The sequence below is a fragment of the Oppia nitens genome, unplaced genomic scaffold, assembly GCF_028296485.1.
Source record: "Oppia nitens isolate AA-2021 unplaced genomic scaffold, nextdenovo-longstitch-racon4-pilon3 scaffold10_pilon_pilon_pilon, whole genome shotgun sequence".
NCBI classification, from domain to species: Eukaryota; Metazoa; Arthropoda; class Arachnida; order Sarcoptiformes; family Oppiidae; genus Oppia; species Oppia nitens.
The window spans coordinates 503,477-523,765 of NW_026533189.1; the positions used below are offsets into that span (position 1 = coordinate 503,477).

Genomic DNA, 20,289 nt, shown 5'->3' on the forward strand with positions numbered 1-20,289 from the left:
TATACTGTATATAACATTAAAATATTGCGATATATAGTTTTGGATCAAATCATATCTAATATACCTTTGAGAAGACAAGACAAACGGCAAACCTGAAGAAGTAGGCGAAGCCATTGCTTTTCTTTTGTCACCAAAGAGTTCTTATATAACGGGAACTATACTTCAAGTTTCTGGTGGTCTCACACTTTGAATAGCTTTATATTCAATAATAGGATTACAAATTATTTGCTATTACTATCTTTAATCAATTATTGAAACTATTATTGTGTTATAATATGATAGTATACTCTTATTTTATTCTTAAAAATCATTAATATTTTGTACAAATAATTAGCGTAAAACTTATTTTAATTAATCAAAAATACTGTAAATGCTATAACTTTTATATTTATTCAATATTATGCTAAATTGAAAAGCATTATGCAAAATATACCAAGAAAAATATTTAAATTTATATTATGTTTAAGCAAAAAATTGAAGTCAAAAATAAACTGTTGATATAATTGTTAAAGTGTTAAAATAATGTATAAATCTATTATATTTAAGATCTTTACTTGCTTTCAGTTACTTTTAATATAAAACAAACAATTGTAAAAAATGATTTTCAAATTGTTTCAAATAATTCTAAATATTAATCAAAAATCTATCAATTTTATAACATTTTTCACTTTTATATACATTTGAATATATCATTATATATATATATATATATTATATGAAATAAAGCTATAATTATGATAAATATATAAATAATAGATATGTTTAAAATTTGTGTAATCTTACTATAATTCATATAAAACAATAGTGTGAATGTTGTAGTGGTCCGACCTATTGAGTGCTTTATGTTATAATGTTTGGTTTGATTGAAGGTATACCTGTATATATGTTAGTGCTATAGATAGAAATGTGTATAAATTATAAGCGGTATAATAGTTGTTATAAGAAAAAGTTGATCACATAATGGGATCCTCAATACAATTACACGTCTCGTGCAATGCAATGCTTGTTGTGCTTGAATTAGTGTGTAGTGTCAGTGCACTCTTTGCTGCAATGGTGGTAATGGTTAGGATATGTATGTATGTTAGGATATGCTTGTATTGCCAGTGCTCTCAACACAAAAAATATCCTCTCATTCAGTCAAAGAGAGAGAGAGAGAGAGACTAAGAGAGACTATGAGAGAGAGAATAGGAGAGAAAAGCTAAATGTGTTGTTGTATTGAATTGAGAGCTGTTCTCGTCGTGTGATTTGTTGAGAGCATTGGATTGGGAGGAGAGCTAAGCACAGGCTATACAGTGTTTGTACTGTCGGTGTAGTGTCGGTGCCTGTATTCACATGCATTCACTACTTGAGGGCTCAGTTCCAGTTGTGTTCAGCATAACAGCTGCCATACAGTCAAACACAACATACAACACAACATAACTCTCTATCTATTCAATGGAAAGCCTGTGAAACTAGTGATACCAATGCCAGACATCCACTGAATGAACACCAAATTCACCACTTTTTGTGCCCAAACTATCACTACTAATCCTAAGAGTTGGCCACTCATAAGGTATGTACACAAAGTGCTATCTTTACTCTAAAAGATGGTATAATTATTTTGTTTGTCGCGCTAACCTTTGCCGAGATATAAGCCTTTTCTGGAGACCTGTCCTCGAGTTTGTTGAGTCGGCACTCGACTCATATATAGCCATAAAATGGCTGATAGTAAGGGCGCTGCCAATGCGCGATAGCTAACTGTGCTAACCTCACCACTCAAACTATGATATAACATACAACACTATGCTTTTAAATAGACTGCAGTTATGCTGTGCTGTATATATTGTATACATATATTGTATATATAAATGCATCTCAATTGCAATGAACAACAACTCTCATCCAAAATATTTCATGTTTTATAAATGCCAGCAATTGTTTCATTTAATATACAATATATTATACATTGTGTCACTCTATGACTCTGTTATATACCTAACATAACTATCAATATAATCACATTCACAGCTAATGCTTGCCTATTGTCACGACTTTGATTTCATTAATGATTGAAAACAATTTTGATGGTTATGTCAAATCAATGAGTTGTAGACAATAAAAGTGTTCAAAATATGTGTGATTTTTACAATTAATTATTTACATAATCTATAGTATAGACACATTTGCTGTGTTGTTATTATCATTCAATTATATACGGGTATGTGTGCTATAACTTGTCTATAATTATATATAGTTTAATATAATTATCTAATCTCTCAATTATTTATATTTACTAAGTTATGTTTAATACAGACATTCATATTATGATTATTTTTTATTTAATTTTATAATACATAATAATTTTAACGATTTTTTGTTTTTGACTAAATTTTTCTGTGAAAACACTATTATTTGGCGTACATTTGAAAAATGCTATATTTATAACATGAAAGTATTTTCATTGATTTGTCAGTCAGTATATACTGTATATATGCATTGCTTTACTGTTTGTCAGTTTGAACGTTACTTAACCCCATAAAGATAATGATGAAATATAAAATATGTAAAAATGAACTTTATACATTAGATAATTGATACACATTTGCTGTCATCTAATATTTGCATATATTTATTATATTTATTTATTTATTGAGTGTTGTTTCAGTTAATGTAAGTTTTATATTTACGGTTAAGTTTTTTTTGATATCTTTATATTTACTTATTGCTTGATATCAGCAAATATTAAGACATTTAAAAATTAATTTATAAGTAATTTAATAGATATGAGATATTAACGTACGATAAATACTAACATATGTTTATTATTGAAGTCATTGCATTAAATTCTTTACTTTTAAATCAATGGATTCAATGAGTGCTTACAATGCAATGCTTTTTCAAGCTATGCTTTAATGCTTTCATAGCGTTTTCCATATAATTTATATATATATTAATTTTATTGTGAATACACTGATATTAAGAGGTTTTTCGATGATATACATAATTATACTGATATTAGGTATAATTATTAATAATTTCCATCAAAATTAATCCATAGATTAGGATTAACGGGACATTTTTTGTTAGCAAAAGTCGTCAAAAGCGAGAGTTAGCTAAATCTTTGAACGGCATTGAGTGCATGCGTTAGCCGCCAGTATTAGTGCTCTCAATCTCGCCAAACATTTGCTGCATTACTGCTGTAGTGAGTGAATGCATTGATTGCATTAATGTGTTATTATGGCAAACGTTAAACTATTTTTTAGTTACTATGCACTACACTTGTTATCAAATATGAAATATTTATTATATTTATTGTTATTTGATATTATATATGGCTTCATATTTTATAACAATTATATGTCTAATATATAAATAATACAAGTCATTGAGTACTGTATTAAAATTAGATACTATTTGAAAGCTTTAGTTTGAAATCTCAAATGACATCTCAATTATTTGATTTGAATAATCAATATTATATATACTGTATATATAAGTATTGTTTTTTAGTAATGAATATCCAAAAAAAATGATGTTTGTCTGTGATTATCATAGATTATAAGTGAAGCCAACATAAGATAAGTGATGTGAACATTAGGTGATGTTTTCTAGTCTATCATCTGTAACACAACTCCCTTCAGAGCGGATGTGTTTAATTAGTCGACAGTCGACTTGAAAAATGTTAGGTATATATCTATACGCACGACTCACAGCTTATATTTATACTGTATATATATATACTGTCTGTCGGTCTATAATCTATGTGTTAGTCCCACTCATAAAAGGAAAGTCACTCTATTAATGAATCGACGTTTTTGTTGACTTTTTTATTTGTATTTTTATCACATAATATCATTTGTCTACACAATTCACACTTATGTTTATCGATTAGTTTAACGATGAAACTTATATTTTGTAATTACATTAATTTAAATATTAGTTGTTTTGCGACAAAATTTTTAAAATATTTAAAATACTGTCACTATATGTTAGAAATTTATTTGAATTACAAAAGAGTTATTTTTGGATCAAATCTCTATAATATTGTTGTTTTATTATTTATGTTGAAAATTAGATACTTTGGATTAATATGAAAGTATTATTGAATGCATTTATTTGTTTGAAATATGTCTAATATTTGGTCACATAATGTAGTATTTGTATGAATTGACTCTCTTTGAAAAATCGATTATTTCTTAGACGTTAACGATTTGTATTATGCATTTGGCAAACAAACTCACTATTTATGTGCATTACTTGACATGAGATCTGAATGCTATGTTATATAACAGTGACACACATTATCACTACTATTATCATTATATTTATTGTTGTCTAAGTCAGCCGTTGAGATGCATGAGCTGTGCTTTTAATAAAATGTTTGTATGGATCGCACAGTCTATTGAAAGCTAATTTGAATAACAAATGATATCATATATAATATGACTAATGATTGCATTAATTATTTGTTGTGGTCTTTGAATTGTTAATGAAATACTTTTTGACATCTATTCTAATGAAATGGGAGTTTCATATAAGCAGTTAAGGGTTAAGATAAAGTGGGGACAGTGGGGGTATATGGGATGTACTGTTTAAGGGCTTACCACCTCTGCATTGGTATATCTGTGAAAATCTTGAAAGTTGAGCGTCAGTCTAGAAAAGGATGGTATGTGTGTTCACTTAGGTGTATGTCATGTAAATGCCATTCATATGGTATGAATGAAAGCAAAGTTATCGATATTTTGCGGTCATTTAGTTATCAAATGTTTGTAACAAACTTTTCGTTAGAGTCGTCGCTCAAAGGCTTTTTTGTTATTAGATTTTGCAAACAATAAACAAACAAAAAAAGTGATAAAAAGTTTTAGTGAACATTCATTTTCAATAATTATATTATAAAATACTTACATATTATTAACAAATAGTCTATTTTGAATCACTTGATTATCTCTAATTTAAGTATGAATTTTGGATTTATGCCATCATTTGTTTGTTTGATTCAAAGTTTCCTATATATAGCTTTAATTGAATCAATGACGTACTCTCCCGACTCTCGATACTTGTGAGGCACTGACTGTTAGTTTTCGTATTAGTTGTGTATTAGCTTTGTATGAGATAATAAAATATAGGGAATAGCCTGTAGGCACTAAACAATGTTCCCCTCATTGTGAATAAGGCAGGTGACTGTTCATACCATACCATACATACATAGTTACATACATTGACTACCCGTTTGAGTTAAAATATTGATAACTTTTCTATGACTCTCTCTCTCTCTTTCACTCATTCACTATCGATCCCCCAATTTCTCCCCTCACTCGCTATCGACCCTCTTTTAGTTTGTATGGTTCAAACATTGTGGTGAACGTCGTCTCCAATTGCATCCAACTATAGCCATAAACTGTGTCTAAAAAGCACTCAATTGGCAAATGAATGCCTATATATCTGTATCTGTCATTTGCATACATCTGTGTGTCTGAGCCTGTGGTCAACCAAAAGCCATAATTATAGTGTTTGAGACACTATTTGGAGCCACTCTTTCATAAGTCAATGTTTTATTGTATTTATTTTGCAAATATTTTGTTGATTAAAAAATAGCATTAAATAAAAGTTGATGTCAAGTACTAAACAAACATAAGTATTATTTTAGAGGAAATGTATTGTTGTGTATGTATTGGGTATATGTGTTAGTGTTTGTTGGATGTGTTAAATAGTGATAAGTCAACTCAACTTTGGTGGTATCACTTCTCAGATGCTATACATGCTATACACCCATACATCCCATGAGGTCCACAACAATACTAAAATAAAGTCTAATTCAAAACTTATCTTTTGCTTCATATGAGAGCACAACTCAGCTAAACATACATACCGTCAGTGAGTTAGTCGTGACTTTTAGTGCGCAAGCGTTGCACACATATAATGCTTGATAAGCACTTTGCCATTCAATTTGAATGAATCAATGAATGAATCAAAAAATCTCAATTCACTGCCAGTTAGTTGTACTGCAATACACAATAAGGCTTCGGGCGAGAGCTTCACTCAAATCAACTTTTTTAACAAATATTTTTATATTTCAATCTTTTATATAATTTCATAGTAGGCTTATTGTTATTGTTATTTCCTTTTAATTAGTTGATATAAAATACTCACTATTCATACTGTATATACAATGTATGTAAATACTGTATAAATTTATAGTTTTGTTAATAATTGAATATATTTTTCAAAAGTATTATCAATGTTTGGAGTGCTTTATGTTGAGTAATAGTATTGTTGATGGTATGCCTTATAAATGTGATTTGTATTGAGTTATATGGCATTCCTCTAATGCTTTATGCCTTATAACGCCAAACTGTGTCTAATGCTTAAGGCATTGAACAGTATTTTCAATATAACATATATATAGATATACAGTATATATATATATATATACAGCTTTAGTGAAGACGGAAGTGTCTAAGTCTTAAGTGGAGACCAATAATACTAAATAAACTGAAAGAGAGTGAATGTGAGTGCAGTCTAATGTGAATTCATAACTCAATTGCTTTAAAGAAAGAAACAAATGATAAGAAATGAGCAAAAAGTGAGTCAAAGCAACCAAATTGCGAGAAAACGATGGCTTGTTTTGTAAGCATTGAATTGAAGTCACGAAATAACCCACTTTTGATAAATACACACATTTTTAACTTTATTTTTCATGTTCTCATTTATGCTCAAAATTACTAACACTTGGATTATGTTTGAAATAAAAGTTGTTTTTAAAACTTATTTACGGAAAATTATGTATTAATTCATGGATAGAGTTAATGTTAAGACATTATGTTTGTTAAATAAATCCCATTTAAGTTGAGGCAAACATGCATTTATTGTAATCAATGTAACGATTGGTATATTGCTGTTATATATTGCTGTAAGCGATTATAATATAATCTAACCTAAAATACAGCCAAACTTATGCCTATCTATGTATGTATGAGTTGAGTGCATGTCTATCGTCTATCTCCTAGTGATTGCTGAAACTAATTCCCATTTTCCAAGAGCTCGACGTGTAGTGAAATGCCAGTCAAATGTTGTATATATACTGTATATAACTATCTATATAAGCGCACAGTTATTCCCTGATGCTGTGCTGCCTAACAGTATAACTCAATATAGTATCCATGGAAACACAGTTTCACTCAATTTTATTACTATTACTTTTGCTTTAGATTTGGTTTCCCTGAGCTCTCATCGCATCTCTTGTTGTGCCCAACAGTTCATAGCAAACACAGACACATATATATATATAATGCACAAAAATGAACGAAACACTTGTGTCCGTAACAGCCAAGTGAGTAAAGTTGACGACCAAACCGGGGGCGGGGGTGTAGTAGTTGGTAGTACTGTAGGTAATACTATTGCGATGGCATTGCCGACTAAGACATACCGTAGACCCCGACTCGTCGATGTAAACGCTGGACTGACATGTATTTTATGTAACGGCTATTTCATTAACGCCACAACTATTACTGAATGTTTGCACTCTTTCTGTAAGTCATGTATTGTTAAATATCTCGAAGCAAATAAATGCTGTCCAATCTGTGAGAAAGATGTCGGAACCAAACCATTGCAAAGTATCAGATCTGATAAGATATTACAGGATATCGTCTATAAACTTATTCCCGATGTCTTCCAAAACGAAATGCATAGAAGACGTGATTTCTATATAAAACATACCGAAGAGATGTCCACTTGTGCTGAGGACAGGGGAGAAGTGATAGATCACCGAATGTTTTATATGGCAAACGATAAGATTAGTCTATCACTTGAATACGGATATGGAGACAATCAAATGCCTGACAATACTTATAATACCAGTCCTACTGAGGAAACTCCTACTGACAACAAACTGTTAAGTATTGATGAGAACGACACTATGGATACTATGAAGCGTTATCTACTTTGTCCGGCGGGTCTCTCTATTTTACACCTGAAAAAGTTTATCTTCAGAAAGTATGGATTACCCGAATCATATAGAGTTGATGTCATGTATCTTCAAGACATCCTAAGTGAAGATATTATGCTTATGGATGTCGCATACATTTACAACTGGAAAAGGGTATGTCATATATAAGTTAGTCTGTGTAAGCATTGAAGCGATGCCTCTATTCATAATTGGGCGCACATTGTATTGCTTTGCTTTCCCTTTGCATGCCTGCAATCTCCCTGAGCTCATAGTGCTTGTCTCAGCCAATATATGGTATATAACTTATATGACAAGCATTGAGTTCAAGGGAACGTTGTATCACAAGCTGTCACACATATCGTGCATTCAATTGCATGCACTCTATTGTATGCTTTGTATTGACAGTCGAGTTAATGCTCACTACAATACTCTTATACCGACGTCTATCACAACTATCACTGAATTGCTATTTATTTATTGATTATTTCTCACATTCCTCTCCATCTCTACTTTCATCAAACTATCATAAGCTCTCTCTCTCTCTTTCTCTCCCTTTATTTCTCTCTCACTATATGTCTATCCATAAGCAAACTATGTATAACCGGCAAAATTGCAATATTAAATGTTATAATAAAATATATATCTGTCTCTGTATGCTCTGATAGTGCTGATTGTGGTAATATTGTAACAAAGTTATAGCCTATTGTCAATGAGGTATAATCTGTTTGCTAACTCCTATACCATCCCTTAACATTACAGAGCGATCCGATGCGTCTATTTTATCGCATAAGTGAGCGACCGATCAAACGATTAAAGACAACACAATCACAAAATATTGAATCCAAGAGTGGGAGTGGAGGCAGTGGTAACAGTGATATAAGTAATGCCAATAACCACAACAATAATAATAGTGTGAATGTGAGTCAGTCTAAACTAGTCGGTGCACATCCAACAGCATCCAGTCGTACATCACAAACATCAACAACGACTATCATAATGACAGGTGCGGCTCCAGTGCCCACTTCATCATACAATAGCAGTGCAAATGGCGTGACATCAAATAAGGCATCTCTTGCAACGCCCAAACATATGGATACATACAAAGGCAACACATCTAAGGGAGTACCACCTCATGCAGTAAAGACACCACAAGCACAGGCATCCAAACGTAAGATCACTACTAGTGTCAGTGCTGTGCAAACTGATGAACCATCGAAAAAGTTAAGAAAAGTTTTGCCGACAAACAACATGACTGCCTCGACGCCCAACAAAGCCAATTGTGCCAACACTAGTGCGCCCACTGTGTTATCCAATACAAGCACATCCACTGTTAATAGCTTACGTCAATGTCGTATCCATACTGATAAAAGTAAACTGTCCACTTCTAATACTACCAGTGCTAACAATACAAAGAGTGGTGGAATATGTGTTACAAAAATTTCCATAAAAGAGGATATAAAGGATAATACCAAATGTGCTAACAATGCTAATGATAGCAATGTGACCACAAAGAAGACCAGTAATCGTAAGTCATCGGCATTTGATGTCCGCACTCTTATCGGCACTAAGTCTCCAACCCTTGCATTTAGTCGTCACACGGATGGCATGATTGTCAGTGATTATAATGATAGTAATAAAAGTGTTGGTAATATGACTTTTTTGCAACAAAATAGCAAACAATCAAAAGGTTGTGATGGAAATGCCATTAGGGATACCAGCAGTCAATGTGTTATGCAGTCGAGTCATAACAAAAAGACTGCTTCAATCACCAGTAAGAGTACGACGACACCCAATCAAACTCAACCCACACATTGCAGTCATTCAATTGGCATTAAAATCAGCAAAAGTGGAGTAAAAAGTTTGAAAAATAATAACAATATATCAGTGAAATCCAACACAATTTCAAACAAAGATATGACTGGCGATAGTGTTAACAAAACATCGGGAAAAGCAATTAGTGGTACCAATGCTGGACCACAAACTGAGTCTATTACTGCTATTAGGCAATCGACACCTTTATCTCCAACATCAATACGTATCAAATTGTCTCCACCGCCACCATTGACCACAAGTATCAATAGTAAGGCAAACACTGGCTCTTGTAATAAAAATAGTGCCAAATCTAGTACTACTGCCACAAACACTAGCATTAAAACAATGACACTTCCGGTTGCACCACAAGTTCAAACAAATCATAAAAATAAAGAGTCATTAGAAAGCATTTTTGGTGTCAAGGAGTGCGATGTCAAGTTGCAGAGGTTGTCATCAGATGTTAAGATTAATAATACAATAATAACTGATAACAAATGTGTCAAATCTATTGACCAAATCGGTAATAACTCGTTGACAAAGTCTAGCAAAACTAAAGGTGCGTCCATTAATCAAATAGTCAACAAAATAGCGTCGGGAGTCACGTCTAAGAGCGCCAGTGTTAACGTGACCAGTACTACACCTACATTGCAATTGAACCACAATAGCACCGGTGGTTCACAAAACACCTTCAGTACACATGTGGATACCAGTAATGAGGGGAACGATAACAGAGTCAGTGTTACTACCGGTGAGAGTGGAGTCGGCTCTTCCTTTCAAAACAAGAATCAATGCGCTGGCAGTGAGAGTGCAATCAAATCAGTGAGCAGTTCCACCACTAATTCGGGTAATTTAGTGATACGTATCTCAACAAAGACTAACAGTGTTGAGAGTATCGTCTCTCCTAAGGATAAGAGCTCACAAAAAATCAATAATAAATGTGAAACTAAAAGGGATTTGACGACTACGAGTGCCAGTACTAACAACTTAGCCAAATCCAGTACTACTAATACTATTAATACCAATGCCAGCAGTGATACTAATACGGCTAACACTCCAATTGATTGCAAAACTAGTAAAACTTGTGCTAATGATTCAGTTAATGATATTACAAATAAAGTTATTAAAAAAGAAAATGATTTGAAAGTTAATATAAATGAAGAAGAAGATGATGAAGACGATGATGAAGAAGATTCGAGAAAATTGGTCGTTGATGTGCCCAATGAAGACAGTGGAGGCAACGATGGCAACTCTGTTAAGAATAATCCATCCGATAAAGACAATGGAATTAAACATAATTTTAATAATACATTAATGAAAAATAAAGTTCAATCAAATTTATCAACTAAATTAGCTATCAATATTGGATCAGCTACCAGATTGTCGGCTAATTGTGCCGTTTTGACATCACCTCCTCCTACACCCACTCCTAGTCCTAAATCAGAAAGTGATCACTCAATTACAAACGATACAAAACCTAATGCTCCTCTAAATAATGGACCGTTAGATTTATCGATGTCCACTAAAAAGGATAAACAATTGCATCCAAAAATGACTGTCAGTCCTGTGCGAGCAATATATGACATTCCGCCCCCAAAACCCAAACAATGTGTAAATCCCGCCGTTCTCGACAAACACAGAAGTTTCTTCCCTAATAATAGTGCTCCAAAACAACAGTTCCCGTCTTTTAAAATAATGAACACTCAGGGCATGAGATCCGGTTCGAGTTCATCACATTCTTTGTCGACGTCTAATATGGATTCAAATAAAAAGAAACGACCGGTAGTTTCGCCGATGATATCAAGCACTGGTAACAATCATTTGACCAATAAGTCGCAACAGAGGTCTACACCACACAGTCATCATCACAATCATAAAAACTATTCTGTCATTAGTCCCGAACCCAATCGGTTTACGACTAAGATTCCTAATTTAGTGATCAGAAATATAAGTTCCCCCCCATCTATAACATCTCACTTCAATTATCCAACACATCATTGATATTGAAGACACCAAATGATATAATGATTACATGGAGTATCACATCTTTGAATTACAAGTTAATGGTTTAACCATTTCTTCAAATGACAGTAGTTTTATATATAAACTATATATACGTATATTTCTCTGTTATTTATTTCTTTATTCGAGTTTATTATGCATTAGTTATGACATTATTATTATAAATATTATTATTATATAATATCTATTAATGTAAAAATTTATGTATACATGTTTAGTATTTATATTTATTGTAAACTAAAATTTAGTTATATATATATATATATAATAGCGTATCGTAAGTACAAAATCGATGATTTTCTTTTAAACACAAATTGAATTTAAATTTTTAATACAAAATTGTTTAATTTATGTTTTTAGTACAAACAATAATTAATATAACAAAAACAAATGTAGTTTTATTTGAATCTTTATTTTAATATATATTTATATTATTCACTTAATTTCTTCTTAATTTAGATATAAATGTTATATTTGTTTTTTATAATTAGATTTTTTATTTATATTATGTTGAGCTCTAGTAATGTATTGCTTACTAAATTTGATGTTTTATAAGCTAATCAAATGTGTAAAAAACTTAAATTACATTTTATAACACTTTTTACTTACACACAAACAAACAACAAAATGATGTTATATTCAAATTATTTGATTCTATAGTATACTATATTTGATTTATTTCCTAATCCATTATTAGTATTATTTATACAAACAATGGATATAACGTTTATAATTATAATTTAATAGCAATTTATAGTTTTTTATTATAAATTATGAAAACTACTTTCTGATGGTGACGTATGGGTGTCATTGATACTAATGGGACACATATTTGTTAAGGTTTTTTAGTGTATGAGAGGGACGGAAGCGAGCCTTATGTTAGAAGTCAATAAATCATTAAAACTAATGCAAACTGCTTTCACTATTGGGTCTCTCTTAACAACTTTGTCTGAACTGTTAACTACTGATCCGACCCAACACTCCATAACACAACACATACATTCATTTATATGGCTATAGTTATGCCTATTTCCAGTCGTAACTAACATTGATTTTCCAGTCCAATGATTCAATACAATCAACAAATTTCTAAATGGACTCAATCTTTGAATATTTAGTTCCATACCAATAGTGACTACAATATAGTTAGCATAGTATACATACAACTCATTAATCATATCATTGAAAGTCACAATTTTATCATTTCATTCAATATTTTTTTTTTAATTATTACATTTGCCTATCATTTTATCCAATTATTTATTTCTAATTATTCACAAAATAAGGATTAGACTTTGATTTTTTGGTTTTGTTTTAATCACTTAAGTCAATCGTTACTAAAAAAATAGTAATATTAGTTCATATAATCTAATGAAATCTACTAAAATTTTTAAATTATAAAAAAAACGGTGAAAACGACAAATTTTAGATGAAATATAACTTATATAAGTTGTTTTATATATATACATAATTATTGTAATTCATTTTACTTTTAAATATAAATAAATTATATATTAACTAATTAAATATAATAACTATACTTATAAATAAATATTTGTCTTTTTGAGTTGAAATTCACTTTTTAATATATATAATGCTTATATAATCATAAATACTATTACTATAATAATTATGATTATTGCTGTGTTTTTAATGTGTAAATTAATGTTATAATTATTAGTTTGCTTTTTAAATTAATTTTTGCTGTATTTCTCATACTTGTATATCTAAATAAAAATATTAATAAATAAAAAGATGAATTTGCAAATTATGAAAATGTATGAATTAATGCTTATGTATGTACTGTACAGTATGTGTAAGTTTGTCGACAACAGTGAAGTGAATATTCCCAAAGTAGTCATTAAAGTAAGTATAACTTGAAGCTAAATAACTGCAAATGTATTTCATATGATATACCAATGTATGTATGTATACCAATGGCCACAATTATTGTGATATCCAATCATTGCAGTCATTATAAGCACACACACACACACACATACATACACTCGTAAGTGCTTACAAAATATCACACACAACACAACACACAGCATATTATGCTTTATAATAGTGTAGTACTACTAGTGCTGTATATCGTATATATTTATCGTTTAATAGCATTATTTTCAATGCCATTCAATGAGCGCTTGGCTTACATTGAATTGTTCATTAAATTTGCATTTAAATAGTCGTTAATTCCTTATATAAAAAGATATATAAGTTTATTATACGTGTCTTTTTATATGCGCTAAAGCCCTGAGAAATTTAAATAAAAATAATTGACAGATATATAGATAGAGATATATATTTTATGAGTTTATTAAAATTAATTTTACTTTTCATAGCAATGACAGAGATGTGAAGCAAAAACTGGAATTAAGTCTGACTTATAAATTCCTAACCATTTTGTAAATGCAATGATTTATCAAAAGGACTGCTCTTTTGATGCATTTTCTCTCAAAGAAAACTTATCTCTTAATGATTGAGAGCATCATTGCATTTGAAGGACCTATGGTTAGTATCAACAAAATTGCTTTAAATTGTTTGCATTACTTAAGGTATAAACTTTTTCTCTATAATGTTATGCAAACATTAATGCAGAGGTGTTTTGAACTGATGCCCGACTCTACTAAACACTCCCTATAACTTCTATACTCTACAATATATAAATTTATATATATATATATATATACAAATATGCAGTGAATATATAGTATATAAGTATATATATAGATATATATCTTGGTTGAATTTCAATTATTTTTACTCTATGTTAATATAGTATGAGCTATCAAATATATGCCACCCTAACTACAGGGGCATCACTACTCCCCCTAAGTCATGTTGGATACCCCTGTTATATACATCTAATGATAGCATGTAGTATGTAGTTGTGATCGCATTTATGCATTTACTGGACTCATACCGTATGATAAATAGCCGACACCTAACACTCTAAAGCAATCAATACTATGCTTAGATATACTACGCTTATATTGTATATACGGTATAAATGTACGGTATATGCTGTATATATACGTAAATTTATATATATAAACGTATATCTAGTATATATATATATATATATATATATATATATATGTGTGTGTGTGTGTGTGTGTGTGTGTGGCTACAAGTTTCACCACATTTTACACTGCATTACATCTTTAGATTGTTTTATGCAATTATATATATTTTATGCACTTCTCAATTATTATAGCAAATATTTTAAATACAGTATATAATAATAATAATATATAAAAAATAATATAATTTTTATATATGTTTAGTCTAAATTGTTATAAATGTATCATGCTTATTTTTATTCTTATAATATATTATAATCATTTACTTTTATAATTACAAATACAGAATCATTGTTTAGCAATCAATTTACTATATATTGATTGATAAGAAATGATTAAATGAATTCAATTGATATATATATTACTGATTAATGACAATTTGAATGCTTGTGTTGTCTATTATTGTTCATTCAATATATGATATGAATGTCACCAATGGATCCATTCATACATCACTCATATATACATACATTTGTTCAACTCTTGCACTGACACTATAAGACGTTATTTATATACAATTATTACACATTAATATCGATATTGTATTGAAAATTCAATAAATATCGATATTGTTGTGTATTTAATAATACATAGAATTTGTAAATAAATTATTGAACAATATTTAAATGACTTATTGTATAATCAATACATATAGACATATATAGTGTAGAAATAGAAACAATAATTCTATACATTTAATAGTAAATTAAATAATTTWTATATAATTGATATAATATTAATATTATAGACATATAATAAATTTATTAATAATGATTTTTTTCTATTAATATCAATAACTTATTGATCACATAATAGTAAAATATGTGAAAATAAAATTGTCCGCAAAATATATACATTTGTTGATCACTTGACTGACAAACAATGGTTAAGAAGAAGAAGAGCGTATCACCCGATGTAAGACACATGTCATTAGATTTACAGACATTTTGATTATTATTGTTTTGTTTTAATCAGAAGAGCAATGCATCCCAAGACACGAATAATGAGTTAACCACAGACTTGCACTCAGAGACCATATCTTCAATTAAAAACAATTATTCTTTTAAAAGTCAAGAATGGGTTTCAAGTCGTTTAATAAATAATGCAAAGAAGGCAAAGGTCTGGAAGAATTTGAAACAGATATTAGCTATCGATAAGACATCGACAATCAATGGTAACTCTTATGCATCACTTGACTGTCATCCGTCACAAAAAGTAATTAAAAGATATTCCGATTTGAGTGGACTTCCGGCCAAATACAAAGACCCGACAACTCAACTATTATACCATAATTTGTATGAATTCGCTATAATTAAGACATTTTCTAATGATATTATTAATGGATATTTAGAGCTTAGAAAAGCTAATTCATAATATCAATTAAAACTATATTATATTTATTTTTATGCTAAATATCATTATATAAATAATTTGATATAAAATAATATAAATATATTATATTTTTAACAGTCAATGAATATAAATTTTTAATTTTATTTTGTTATAAAACTTATTTATACAGTATTTATATAAAGATGACATCAAATTATTTAATGAGTTGACAGACCATTAAAATTTTTAAAAATTATTATTCATTACTTTTAGAGATTTCTTGTTTATATTTATTGATGGCTTCTTTGGCCACTTTAAGTCTTTCCTTTAGATCTGAAATCTCGAGACGAACTTTATTCTTGGCATTCAATATAGTGTTGAGTGTTCTCTCTTTCTTGTCGTCGAAGTCTGTCTCGTGTTTGAACTGTCCTAAAGTCAACTGTCTGTTTGATGACAATAGCTGTGACATCATAACCGATGGATCTTGAAATATGATTTCATCGTAAAATTCAGAGACTAAATGCTTCTTAACATTGATTACATTATTGCTGGGATCAGTTTGAAATAACTTTAAGATATGGTATATAGTGACGGGTCGTTCATTAGGATCAATGAAATATATTTTGATGACAATTTCAAACTCACCCCAACCGGTCTCTGTCACCTCATAAGGAGGTTTAGTGATCATTCGGTTCGGGTTTTGATATGACTCATGAAGTTTGAAGTGAACTTTCTTGACATATGAAGACATGTCTTCATTCTTGTATGGCTTTACATAGACTGTCCATTGATGTGTGTGTCCGTCCTCTTCACGCTTTTTACCGAAATATTTGGCAACATTTCCGTAGACGACTGGTTTGACAACAACTGTTCCCTTCACACGACCGCCAGAATCGGGTCCGTACTCACAGATCTTGGACTTCAATAAAGCCATTTCAGTCATTGTGGCGGTTATTGCAGTGATTGTAATCACTTTATAACTAAATTATTGACAAAATTTATTACAATTTCAATGACAAACAATTCAAATACTTTATTATTATATTAATATCAAATTTATGAGTCGTTCACAAATGTTGTGACAATAAATATATTATTTTTTTCGACACAAAGTTGTTTTAATTTCACACATTTAATGATAAACTTTATGTGATTCATGTGTTCCCCAAAAGTCACACAATATATGAGTGAATGACGTAATTATTGAAGCATTGAATGCAATGATTCGGTGTTTTGTTTGTGTTGTGATTAGCCGTCAATTGATTGCATTGAATGCCTAACTGTTTGTTGAATTGAATCATAGTTTTGACACTTTTTGTATGCTTTAAGACATTTGATAATCACATTTGACATCAATGAGTGTCAACAATGATAATACCGACCAATTGGTCATTCAAGAAGACGATACAATTGTCACCAATAATGACAACGGGTATTGACCTTTGATGACCACATTTGTTGATAATTTAATTGATTTAATAATTTTTTTCTACATCAGTGACATCAAGAAGTCGAAGAATAAAAATCGCAAGAATAAGAAAAACAAAGACAAGAATCAGACTTTAGAGGTGACGCCAAACGATACAACACTACCGGAAAAGTGTTGTAACGACGCCTCATGTGATGTCACACACAATACATTTCAACCAAACGAAAGGGTTTGCTTTGACCAGACTATTGTCACCAATTGATTAGTAATTGTTTTATTTAATAATTAATTATTATTAAAGGATTTGAGAAAAGCAATGGAAATGCTTAGTCTATATCAAGGGGCCAGTTCTTCGGCAAAGACACCCGAAGAGGCTATGAGGAAAAAGTATGAGTTTTGGGAGACACAGCCGGTGCCCAAACTCGATGAAATACCAGAAGTTAATGACGCCATTGAAGCTAACAAATCAAATGATCAAATTAAGAAGGATTCATTAAATCTTCCAAATGGTTTCATTTGGGATACACTCGATATCAATGATGAAAATACTGTAAGTTATTTAAAAATAAATTATTGATGTATTGATAGAAATTTTATTACAAAACCCAATAACAAACCATAAGAAATGATTTGAGGAAAATGTTTAGATATTTATTGAATAAATTAGTTATATTTGGGAAAACAAAACAAAAAATGAAAGAAATACGAAATAACATTAACTGAAGAATAATATACAAGTTTTGAATACTAGTGACAATTCATACATTTATTATAACATAAATTTTTACAATAATATCTAGTTTTTGATTTAAACAATTAAAATTTTTAATTGCATTTACGGTAATCGAAAGTATAATTATCGATAAAATTACTTTCCGTGTAATAAATATTATTTTATTTAGATATAATTCTCTATTGTTATTATTTTTTTTATAGCTCCGAGAGTTATATCTATTACTAAATGAAAATTATGTGGAAGACGACGACAATATGTTTCGCTTTGATTATTCGCCTGAATTTCTTCATTGGGCTCTCAAACCTCCCAATTGGCAGAAGGAATGGCATTGTGGGGTCAGAGTTCAAAAGAGTAGCAAATTGGTTGGTTTTATTAGTGCAATTCCAGCCAATGTTAAAGTCTATGATAAGTATGTTTTATTAAATATATTTATTTAAATTGTGATGAATTTATTAATTACATTTGAATATATTGACTGAATTATTATTAGGCAAATAAAAATGGTTGAAATCAATTTTCTTTGCGTACACAAGAAATTGAGATCAAAGAGAATGGCTCCGGTCTTGATTAAGGAGATAACCCGTAGAGTCAATTTACAGAACATATTTCAAGCCGTATACACTGCGGGTGTGTTTTTGCCGAAACCAGTTGGCACCTGTCGTTATTGGCACCGCTCTATAAATCCAAAGAAATTGATTGAAATCAAATTTTCTCATTTGACCCGAAATATGACACTTCAAAGAACTATAAAACTCTATAAACTTCCCGACGATATTAAGACACATGGCTTTAGAAAATTGCAATCAAAGGATATGAAAAAAGTCCACAAATTATTGACTCAATATTTGAATGGCTTTGAACTCTCGCCTGTCTTTGACATTGAAGAGATGATTCACTGGTTTACTCCGAGAGATGATGTCGTCGATAGTTTTGTGGTTGAGGTTTGAAATCTATATATTTGAGATATAGATAATACTGTATATAAGATTAATACATTAAATTGTATATATTTTTAATACAATTATAGAGATCAGTTAAGAATGGAAAGAAAGGAGAAACAGAGATCATAGGTTTTGCAAGTTTTTATACATTGCCGTCAACTGTTATGCATAACCCGACCTATAAAAATATTAGAGCTGCCTATGCCTACTATTGCGTTGGCTCTGCCGATGTCAGCCTTCAAGACCTCATGCAAGACGTGCTAATTGTTGCTAAAAATGTAATCATTAAATCCATTAATTGTTGTGACATTAATATTTAATTTTCAAATATATAGGCCGGTTATGATGTATTCAACGCCTTAGACCTTATGGATAATAAACAATTTTTGGAAAAATTAAAGTTTGGTATTGGAGACGGAAATCTACAATACTATCTCTTTAACTGGAAGTGTCCAACACTGACATCCGAACAGGTTTGTTGTTATTGTTAATATTTATTATTATTTGTATTTGTATTGATATTTTTTATTAATAAATTTAATCCAATATACAGATTGGACTAGTATTGCAATAAATGAATTTACATTTAATGGCCAATAATATATTTATGTTTACTAATTGAAAATTTTTTCATTGCACCAAACAATATTATGATTAATATTAAAAATATAGATTTAAAATGAAAGTAATGTTTTGCATGTTATGTACCGTAAATCTGGTCACTAATAAGTTAGTTATGATAACAAACTATTATTTGCATATATTATTGTATTACTTGTACCGTACTATCAATTTTATTACTGGTATTTCTTAATGATTTTTTTAATATCACTGTACAATCAAATTCGCTAACAATATTTTATTTTTATTTTTTTTGCTCAAAAGATTTATCATTTTTGATACTATATTAGTATAACTAAAAAATTATATAAATAAAATAAAATTTTTCTAACAACAAAATTATAAAATAATTAATTACTGGTAGTTTGAATTTATTAATTTTTTTGTTA

The 20,289-nt window shown here is 29.9% G+C and overlaps 4 protein-coding genes across 4 annotated transcripts; 3 read left to right on the plus strand and 1 right to left on the minus strand.

The window, feature by feature from the left end:
- The first annotated feature begins 1,340 nt into the window (after positions 1 to 1,340).
- Positions 1,341 to 11,814, plus strand: LOC128965919 (probable serine/threonine-protein kinase nek3). The gene is made up of 3 exons (XM_054312699.1): positions 1,341 to 1,552; positions 7,188 to 8,077; positions 8,684 to 11,814. Exons 2-3 carry the CDS (start codon positions 7,268 to 7,270, stop codon positions 11,732 to 11,734), a joined length of 3,861 nt encoding a protein of 1,286 aa, XP_054168674.1. The 5' UTR covers positions 1,341 to 1,552; positions 7,188 to 7,267; the 3' UTR covers positions 11,735 to 11,814.
- A 3,850-nt stretch (positions 11,815 to 15,664) lies between these two features.
- On the plus strand, positions 15,665 to 16,215 carry LOC128963468 (INO80 complex subunit C-like). The gene is made up of 2 exons (XM_054310016.1): positions 15,665 to 15,756; positions 15,817 to 16,215. Exons 1-2 carry the CDS (start codon positions 15,724 to 15,726, stop codon positions 16,213 to 16,215), a joined length of 432 nt encoding a protein of 143 aa, XP_054165991.1. The 5' UTR covers positions 15,665 to 15,723.
- A 122-nt stretch (positions 16,216 to 16,337) lies between these two features.
- Positions 16,338 to 17,226, minus strand: LOC128951426 (YEATS domain-containing protein 4-like). The gene has a single exon (XM_054296710.1). It carries the CDS (start codon positions 17,114 to 17,116, stop codon positions 16,430 to 16,432), a length of 687 nt encoding a protein of 228 aa, XP_054152685.1. The 5' UTR covers positions 17,117 to 17,226; the 3' UTR covers positions 16,338 to 16,429.
- Positions 17,227 to 17,342: 116 nt separating this feature from the next.
- On the plus strand, positions 17,343 to 20,053 carry LOC128965896 (glycylpeptide N-tetradecanoyltransferase 2-like). The gene is made up of 8 exons (XM_054312677.1): positions 17,343 to 17,605; positions 17,672 to 17,831; positions 17,904 to 18,152; positions 18,539 to 18,747; positions 18,829 to 19,279; positions 19,366 to 19,557; positions 19,615 to 19,752; positions 19,833 to 20,053. The coding sequence occupies exons 1-8, from the start codon at positions 17,529 to 17,531 to the stop codon at positions 19,851 to 19,853; spliced, it is 1,497 nt and encodes a 498-aa protein (XP_054168652.1). The 5' UTR covers positions 17,343 to 17,528; the 3' UTR covers positions 19,854 to 20,053.
- Positions 20,054 to 20,289: the final 236 nt, after the last annotated feature.